This window comes from Amblyomma mixtum, chromosome 1 (genome assembly GCF_055824585.1).
Source record: "Amblyomma mixtum isolate Tamu chromosome 1, ASM5582458v1, whole genome shotgun sequence".
NCBI classification, from domain to species: Eukaryota; Metazoa; Arthropoda; class Arachnida; order Ixodida; family Ixodidae; genus Amblyomma; species Amblyomma mixtum.
The window spans coordinates 133,156,811-133,166,423 of record NC_143012.1 but is presented as its reverse complement, the minus strand read 5'-3'; the positions used below and the strand labels follow the sequence as shown (position 1 = coordinate 133,166,423).

At 49.7% G+C, this 9,613-nt stretch overlaps 1 protein-coding gene across 1 annotated transcript; it reads right to left on the bottom strand.

Annotated features, from left to right (window-relative positions):
• Positions 1–343: 343 nt before the first annotated feature.
• Positions 344–2,256, bottom strand: LOC149367636 (uncharacterized). The gene has a single exon (XM_089567385.1). It carries the CDS (start codon positions 2,254–2,256, stop codon positions 427–429), a length of 1,830 nt encoding a protein of 609 aa, XP_089423511.1. The 3' UTR covers positions 344–426.
• Between the last annotated feature and the right edge of the window lie 7,357 nt (positions 2,257–9,613).

Here is a 9,613-nt window from a genome sequence, read left to right as displayed (position 1 = left end):
TAACCCCAGGCTGTATGTGGGGCGTTAAAGTCTCCCACGACGAGTAAGGGGCACTTGTTGGCTATGCGCTTCGCGAGGGTAAAGAGGCGTTCGAAGTTACCTTGAAGGCACTTAGGGTGGCTATATACATTTAAGATGAAGACACTGTTCGCTCGAGCGTGTTGCGGCACAAACTCAATAAGAAGGTGATCAATGTCTTCAATCACTATGGAATGGGAGATGGTGGTGATTGAACGATGAACCAGAAATGCTACCCGAGGGGGCGTGGGGGATGTGGGCAGAACAGGAGCATAGCCGGGTAGGGTGAGTGGGTTTGAGGGTTCCTGCAGGGTAAGGATGTCGGGTCCTGTAGCGCAGAACAGCAGTTGGTGGATTACGTGACGCTTGTGACCAAATCCCCGGCAGTTCCACTGCCAGAGTGTAAGATTACGGAGTGGAACTGCCATCATGACAATCTATAGAGGAGGGAGCTGTAACGGGGGGTTGGGAGCCCTGAACTATGGTAGGGATAGGGTTGGCCTGTTCCTCCGGTGCTTTGGGCTTCTTGCGTCTGTTTGGTGTGGGGTCACGCTTTGGGAGTCGGGACTCAAGATCGTTACAGCGTTCAGAGAATCCTTGAGTTAGCACATCGAATCGGTGGTTAAGAATAGCGTTGTCTTGTGTTATGCGGATTACTGCGTCTTTGATTGGTGTGTATTCCTCGTTGATGCGAGTTATAGCGTCCTGCAATTTTGCCTCAAAGAGAGCTGCAAATGATTCCAGCAGGGTTGGTATGTTGTTTAGTGAGATGGGTGTGGACGGAGAGGGCGTTGTGCACGGAGGTGAATTTGTAAAGGGATCAGTGTCAGCCTCCATTGCTAGCAAATCAGGAGAGGAATTAGGCTCGGAGTGGGAGGACGAGGTATCGGCGGTAGGCGGGTTGGGAGGAGGAGTTTGGGATGTGGTAGGAGCGGGAGCAGGTGGAAGGGTAGAACCAGCGGCAAGAGCACTTATCTGGGCTTCCAGCTTGGCGATGTGTTGACGCAAGGCGGCGGCTTCTGCTCGGGCTGCTGTAGCTTCCGCTTTAGCCGTTGCTGCCTCCTCCTGAGATTTTGCCAGGGCTTGTTGTAGACTGGGTTGTGTAGTCAAGGATGTCGTGTGCCTGTGTGAAGAGGCGGAGGTGTCCCAGACTTGTTTCAACGGCACTGACCAAGCTGTTTTGTTTTGGTTGGGCTGTGGGAGTCCGGATGACAAATGGGGAAAATTTTCTCTGGATAGGACCAAGTCGTGCTGCTGCGTTTGTGGGTGGTTTGGCTGTTTCCGGGGCTGGTGGAGGTTGCGTCCCATGCAGGATCCCGTGCCTGTCAGGTGTGGGCCCTCGCACAGAATGCACTTGGGGGTGCAAAGTGTATCTTCTTGGGAGTGTTGCGTTCCACAACGGGGGCAGATATTTGTCTTGGGACTCGGGCATACGTCGTGGCGGTGACCCGGCTGTCTGCAGTTTGTACAGGCATCCGGACTGCCACGGTATGGGGTGCAGCGGTGGATGGCTCCCATGTATTTGATGGAGTGAGGGACTGTGGTTTCGTCGAAGGTGATCAGGATGGAGTGTGTCTTTCCCATGCGTCGTGCTGCTAGAATGGTGTATTCAGGATTTCTTTTGACCAGGTGGTGGTACAGTTGCTTCGGCGTCTCGTCGTCATAGGCGTTCGAGATGACTCCTCGGGTAGCCCCCGGTGGTGGTGCTACGTATGCCGCGCAGGGATATGTTTTGCCTCCGATGGTGAGAGAGGTCAGCGTCTTGAGAGTCTCGACTGTTGGGAAATGTGTGGTTGCCATGGTGAAAGCATTGTTGGTCGGGTGGATGCGCAGGCAGAAGTCGTCCGGTGGAATGATATCGAGCTGCGTCTGCACTGTCTTCAAGAGCCGGGGTGCTGGGACATCTAGAAGTCGTAGTTCACCTCGCGGGCGAACGACTACTCGAATAGCGTTAGGTGGGAGCGGTGGCAGCTGCTTGCTCCGCTGCAATGCGAGGCGAGCCTCCTTAGTCGCAGGTGGTAGATGGGCCGGCGTCTTGCCGCTGCCGGTTACGGCTGCTGCGTGGCGCGACGCGTTGTTGGCGTTCAGGTGAGCTGCGTCTGAGGTAGCGTTGTCGGAGCGGTAAGGTTTCGGCGAACTGGCTGGTCGGGAGGCGTAGGCTTTATACAGCACCGGTGTCCAGTTGCTTGAGTTTTGCTCTTCCACGGTGATGGTGCGGCCTTCAACCGTTACCTCCATGACAACGGCTGCCGTCGCCGACGGAGTCGGCGGAGGGGAGGAATCCTAGTGCGGCCTAGCTGTGCGGCTTGGCGTCTCGGTCCGATAATTGTTCTTCTCTCATGATAGGTCGGATTTTGCCCGTAATGGGCGGCTTTCCTGTCCTCCTTAGGCAGTTATGTCGGTTTTCGAGCAGATTAGTGGCCGTAGGAGAGATTGGGTAGGAGAAGCACGTACCGCTTGCCGGAGCCGACGTTGCAGGCATCCGCTCCCGTTGGCCCCCTAGCGGCGAATCCGCAGCCAAGATTAATCGCAGGTAGGGATGACGAACCCGACTGCGCAGTCGTCAGGCCAGGCAGAAATGTGAGGATGATCGTGACAAGCACCTGCATTGTCAGGAAGAGCGGATTAGTGGTCTTTGCCATGGCACAGCCACCAAAGCGAAAACAAAACCTCCATGGAGCTGGCTGAAAGGCACTCCACGCGTTGGTCGACTCCGCCCACCGTACGGGGAGAATTCAAAAAATAAAGGTGGGAGCCGGACGTTAATCCGATTTAATTAGGGAAATGCGCCACACAGGGCAATAAGTCGAAGTTTCTAAGTATGCTGGGAATGTCTAGATGGAGTTCCCGAGGCAAAAAGACGAGTTCAGATTCCTCTTCACTGCACCTTTAAGCTTCGCCTCTAAGAGTGGAACGCGACAGCGTCTTTCAACGCTGCCAGGGAGTCCACAGAACGCCACCGGCCGTTCGGCTATACGCCTTGCTTGTCGGTAAATTGGTTTTTGAGGAAAGGAAACCTATCTGTCTCGCATCTTGGTGGGCACCTGAACCTCGCCGTAAGGGAAGGGAGGGAAATCGTAGTGAATGAAGACTCCGTATTCACTAGATGCGCCTTTGTTCATTCCAAACCATCGAGCTGGCATGGCACAGTCCATTATACCCTGCGCCATGCCAGCTCGATGGTTTGGAATGAACAAAGGCGCATCTAGTGAATACCAACAGCCTCATAGTATGCTCGTCGGTGAGACAAGGATGCCCGCTTTCTCCCCTGCTTTTTGCAGTATATCTCGAGCCGTTGTGCTTGGCCATTCTTAACAGTGACTGCATTTCTGGATTCAAGCTTCAGGCAGCCGAAGTGAAAATCCTTGCATACGCGGACGGCATAGCGGTATTTTGCACAAACAGAGACAGCATTCGTGAAGCTACGAATGCCGTCGAAAAGTTCTGTGACCAAACTGGATGTCAGGTAAACTTGGAAAAAAGCTCCGGATGGGGAATGGATGGGGAATGGATGGGGAATGGGATGTTTCACCAGTTTTTTTTTTTCTCGACTGCAATGGACTGACTTGCCGACGAGGTACCTTGGGGTGCCCCTAAAAAGTTACCGCGATCCCAGCACACACTGGAACGAAGAGACGTTAAAGGCAAGAGAGAAAGCGGACGCGTGGCAAGGAAGGCAGCTGTCAATCTTTTCACGTGCCTTTGTGTGCAATGTTTTCTTTATTTCTAAGATATGGCACGTGATGAATGTGCTCTGTGCGTCGCGCAGCAATATTCAAAAATCCATCGAGTGTTTACAGTTTTTCTTTGGGCGTCGACCTGGGAGAAAACCAGGCGAACAAAATTGTTTATTTCAGTCGAAAGCGGTGGCGTTGGACTGGTTCATTTGTTTTTGCGTCAAGTGGCGTCACCCTTTATTTTCCTTCGTGATCAAAATGACATATTTTTGAGAACTGTTATGCAAATGCGGTTGCAAAGGCTGCTCCTCGGAATCATAGTGTGATCGTGTGAAAACATGTGTGGTGCTGTAAACGGATATTTGCGTGAGGTTGTCCTTTCCTTCAGGTTGTTGGAAGTGCGTTTTTCACTAGAATACTTGCAATAGAAAATTGGAACCTGCTACCCGACTACATTGTTAACGAGCGCGACGCTACTAAATTTCGACAGGCATTAATTAATCACTGTACTGAATAAAAGATACTTCTCAAACTTCACCCAGTTACACTTATTCTTTTTCTTGTTGTTGTTGTTACCGCCTAATTCAGCCTTGCGCCCTACATTATTGACCAACGTTGTATTGTGATGTATCGTTTTTCATTTTATTGTATTGCATTATGTTTTGTTCTATTAACGTATTATTCTCAGTTGCATTTGCTTTGTACCCCCCCCCCCCTTATGTAATGCCTCAACAGAGGCCTCTAAGGGTAAAATAAATGATGATGATGAAATGATGATGATAACGTTCCTAAAAAGAAGCTGTATAAGGATCTGGTTGATATTATGCTGTCGCCACCTTTGTATCGTGCACCTTACCGTGGAGGCCCAGGGCAGGATATTTTAAAACGGGTGAAAAAGATGCTGGTCCGGCCGACAGTGAAAACATTCTTTTTCAAATTGCACTCTAATACACTGCCCGTTAAAACCTGGCTCCATGAAAAAGGAATCTTTGTCCCATGGACAACAAATTGCCTGTTATGTAAGCAGCCGAAGACAATTGAACATGTTTTCCTAGACTGCTGGGGCGCCATACTTTTCTGGGATGTCCTGCAGAGAACCATCAAGAAAGAACTAGCACTGCACACTTATGGTATCAGATTTCTACCAGTTGATCGCAAAGAGGTACCCTATGACTTATTAATGCTTCTTGGCCTCCACAGCTTGTGGAAAACGCGAATGCAAGTAAGGCATGCGGATATAAACACTCGTAGTACACGTGAGAACTTTGTTGAAAGTGTTGTTTATCGGCGGGAATGTTACCAGGCGCAGCGTGACCCACCCCAGTGGGTAACACTACTAGATGATCTAGTGAAACTTCAGAAATTTTTACTTCAGCCGTATCAGCTCAAGTGTAGCTGAAGTATTTTTATTGTTTTCATGTCAATCTCGAAAATAAAGAAAAAAAAAGCTGGCATGGCGCAGTGCTCGCCGCGCACTCCGGAGACCTTGATTCGATTCCCCAACTTGACCAATTTCCTACTCGGTTTTTTTTATTCATCAGGTTAATTAGGCCAATTGGTTACTGAACTAATTAACTAAACTAAGTCCCAATTACTTGGAGCATCACTGTACCATTCATTTAATTGGTTGCATGGTTGCTAGCCAAAGTACAATTGGCCCCGTTTGAAATTCGGGCACTGTGACGTTACACTCTAAGAACAAAAGGAGTGCGGGGAACTCCTTTCGATGGAGTATACGCTTGTCCCATATTTCACTCCTTTTTCCAGAGTCGCCGCACTCCTGCTAGGCGCACTCCCTCTGCAGGAGTAGAAACACTCCTTTATTACGAATGGCTGGGAAAAGAAAGCTGCGCCGGAGGGAGGATTCGAACCGGGAAACTCTGCATTACGAGCCGAGTGCGCTACCTCTCGCCTATACTTTTTTTTTTCTTTATTGCATTTTCACAACGGGTACAAAGAAGTAAAACTTGTCAGCAACACTTTCACTGACACAGCAGGTTAAAATTTTTTCAGTTCAACCAAGTCATCCAACACATTTAACCAAGTTGGCTGATCAGGCAGTGCCTGATACACTTCCTTCAGACGTATGACACCTTCAATGAAATGCTCGCGTGGAGATCTCACAACTACTTCTGCATTGTTGAATTGTGTCCTTGTTTTCCATAAACTATGGAGGCCAGGGAGCATAATAGTGTCATAAGGGATGTCCTGTTGTCCTACCGGTAAGAACCTGATGCCATGCGGGTGTAGCGGTAAATCTTTCTTTAGTGTTCTTTGAAGCACATCCCAGAAAAAAACCGCATCCCAACAATCTAAAAAAGCGTGACCTATTGTTTCAGGTTTTTTACATAGAAAGCAATCTGTTGACCAAGGGACAAAGAGTCCTTTATCATGCTTCCATGTTTTGACCGACAGAGTTCCGGTATGAAGTTTGAAGAAGAAAGTTTTCAAAGATGGGTAAACTGGCATTGAAGTAGTACGTTGCGAGAACGTCACGTAGGTTTTGTAACTGGCACAAGGCGCGAGTTTTGTGGCGGGCTTTCACCGCTGGAGTTTTTTTTGCCCACATTTGACGGGAATTTTGCGGCGCAGGCTACCTTTCCCACGCGGTGCACCCCTGAAGAGCCGAGCGCTAGGCCGGGGACCGCTTGTTCCCATTGGATTGACCGGCTGGGTGGACCGGCGGCCGGGGGAATCGAACCCCCGACCTCCCGTAGCCGAGGCGAGCACTCAAGCACGAGGCCACGGCTGCGGCATTCTTTTAACCCTTTTGAGCACATCTGCTCCTGGGCCTCCGCAGTTTGACAATCGGTAAATGGTTACAGGGAGCATTGATTCAATTAAATCTTTATACAGATTTTTCCTAGTGACATTGGAGAGGTACTGCATTGAAAATCGCACTTGTAACATTCTGCACGCAAGCACAACTTCACGCAGATAACCTCTCACGGTACCACGCATGTTTTCAACAGAGCATACTACAACTCCTGTTAGCAATCGACATAAACGAACTTGCATAACTGTGCGAAGAAAAAAATCGTTCTGATCGCGAAGAAACATAAAGCGGGACACGATTTGTCGTACAAATAAATGAACAAGACCGAGACCTCCTCTCTTCACGGGCAAGAATAAGTTTGTTCGACTAGTTCTTTCCCATGTCGACGCCCAAATAAATACAGCAAAAACCCGATGTATCCTTTGAATACTGATCCGCGAGGCGCTCAACACATTCATGACATACCATATCTTGGAGATGAGGAACAGGTTACACACAGTGGCGCGCGAGAACATTGATAGTGGTCGCCCCTGCCACCCACTGGCCTTTTCCTTTGCTATTGCCACTTGTTCATTCCAGTATGGTTCGGCGTTGCTATAAGAGTTCAGCGGTACTCCAAGATACGTCGTCGGAGTTGTGGCCCACCGAAGTCGGGAGTAATAGTCTGGCGTTTCCTCCCAGTCACCATGCCAGAATCCATAACTCTTCTCCCAATTTATTTGCGCCCCGGTGCATTTGCAAAACTTCTCAACAACAGCCGTGGCTTCACAGATACTCTGTTTACTTGAGCAGAACACGGCGATGTCGTCAGCATAAGCTAAGATTTTGACATGCGCTGACAGTAACCTGAAGCCAGTTATACACTCAGAGTTTAGTATAGCCAGACAAAGGGGCTCAAGATAGATTGCGAACAATAGGGGTGACAAAGGACATCCCTGCCTCACTGAAGATCGTACGTGTAGGCTTTCAGTCAGCTCCCCATTAACAATGACGCGCGTTGTGCAGTTCGCGTACGCCATTCGTACGCCCTCCGTTATTACACAGCCCACATTAGCCTGATCTAGCAAGCTGAACAGAACCTCATGAGATACACGGTCAAAGGCCTTTGCGAGATCTAGCTGCATCATTGCCACCCTGTCGCCTAGTGCATCGCAGCACTCAAGCACACTTCGCGCTATGTGTATATTAGTGGCTATGCTCCGACCCTTGATACCGCAAGTTTGATGACTCCCCACTAGTATGGTTATGACGCCCTGAATTCGCTTTGCTAGAACCTTCATGAATATCTTATAATCTACGTTTGTGAGGCTTATCGGGCGATAAGACCCCACCAACAGACGTTTTTCTGGCTCAGCAAACTTCGGTATGTTGCGATGTTGCGATGTAGTGTGCGATGTTGTGAATGACAATGGCGCACGCTTTTTCTCGTACGCTTCGACAATAACTTTCAGCAGAATTAGAGCGATTTCTGACTTGAAATATTTGTAAAAGGCGGCTCCTAAACTACTCGTCCAAAGTATAGGCGAGAGGTGGGAGTCTGCTTCCGGCCACCGAGCGTGACGGACGTACGATGACGAGCTCCGTTGGAGCGGCTACAGCGGCCATGCCCGGCCGCGGAAACAGGTCTTTTGCTTCTGATTTGTCCTCAGGATCCGAGTACCAGGTTGTATTGCCGAGTCTGCCCACCGGGCGTTTCGTTGTGAACACCGTATTTTTGCACGCTGATGTCAGGGCCCGCCCATACCGGGTGGAAGATTTTCGAGACGCGCTCGCTCAGCTATCGCTCTTGCCGGAAGTGGTCGCCCTAGGGGCGTATCGCATGAACCATGTCTGGGCTGTGACATTCAAAGACGATGAAACGCTGAAGAAGACTGTAAGCGCCGGGGAGTTGAAAGTGAAAAGTGCCCGCTGTCTCGTAATCGACCCCGCTAACCAGGACGTACGAATTAAGCTGCACTGGCGGCTTCACAGCGTTCCTGACGAAGATGTGCGGCTTGCCCTCGCACCATTTGGAAAGGTGACGGACGTGTCGAGGGAGCGGTGGCGCGTACACGGAGTCTCTGCCAAGGGCTCAACAACGAGGCTCGTGACTTTGAAGTTGAACGCCGGCGTGAAGCTGGACGACCTGCCCCATCAAGTGAGCGTCTCTGGCGAGGTGGCGCTCGTGGTCGTCCCAGGCAGGGCTCCGCTCTGCCTTCGATGCCGTGGTACAGGACATATCCGCCGGGAGTGCCGGATCCCGCGGTGCGGTTCCTGCCGTCGGTACGGGCACGAGGAGTGTACGGGCACTCACCTCTCGCCTATACTTGGGACGAGTAGTAATGCTTTTCAGTAGTTATATATGCTAACATTTTGAGTTCAGCGGCAGTTTCGTGCGTATATGTCGCGAGTTCTGTTCTCTAAATTGGTAGATCGCTGGCTGGTTAGAGTTGGCACAGCTCAGTAAATGCTGAAACAGTAAAGGCAACATCTGAACGCCACAACGCCACGGTAAATCTTTACTCGACAGCAATTTCATGGTGCACAGTACGTTGACTCGCCCTTCGCGAACGAGTTAACTGGTGTCCTGATGCACTATTATTCGTATTAAAATGATGTGTAGCTTCCCTAGAGCACTCGTCGATCATTCATACCGTAATAAGAATGCCATATAAAGTGTTTAGACTAATGTTTCGCCGTCGACCGCGAAGGTTTACGGGATCTGACCGAAGCGTTTTCCTTTAACAGAAGCATCGCTCGTTTCTGCGAACCGCTTTTTCTTGGAGGTTGTTGTGCTGAAATAGATGTTGCAAAACGTGAATGGCGGTTCCAAAGGGCATAAAATATATTCACACAGCAATAAACTAATGTTTAGGATAAATTGCGACAGTTACCATGACAGTCTCTTAAACGCATTCTACGGAAGTGCATGACTTCGCTGAATGGTATAGACTATTCAGAACCCCGCGGCGGTCGCATTTCGATGAATGCGAAACTCCAAAGCCTCATGCACTGCGCGATGTTAGTGCACTTCGCTTTGGGATGTCGCGATGTCAGTGCAGTTGCTTTGGGACGTAAAATCCATTGAAATCAAATCAAATATGCTGTATGAATGCAACGCAATAATCTCCAAAGTGTACACTGCACGTATCGGTTATGTACA

Bases quoted from the DNA above. Each gene is read 5' to 3' on its own strand.
- LOC149367636 (XM_089567385.1), bottom strand. From the start codon at position 2,256: ATGGAGGTAACGGTTGAAGGCCGCACCATCACCGTGGAAGAGCAAAAC.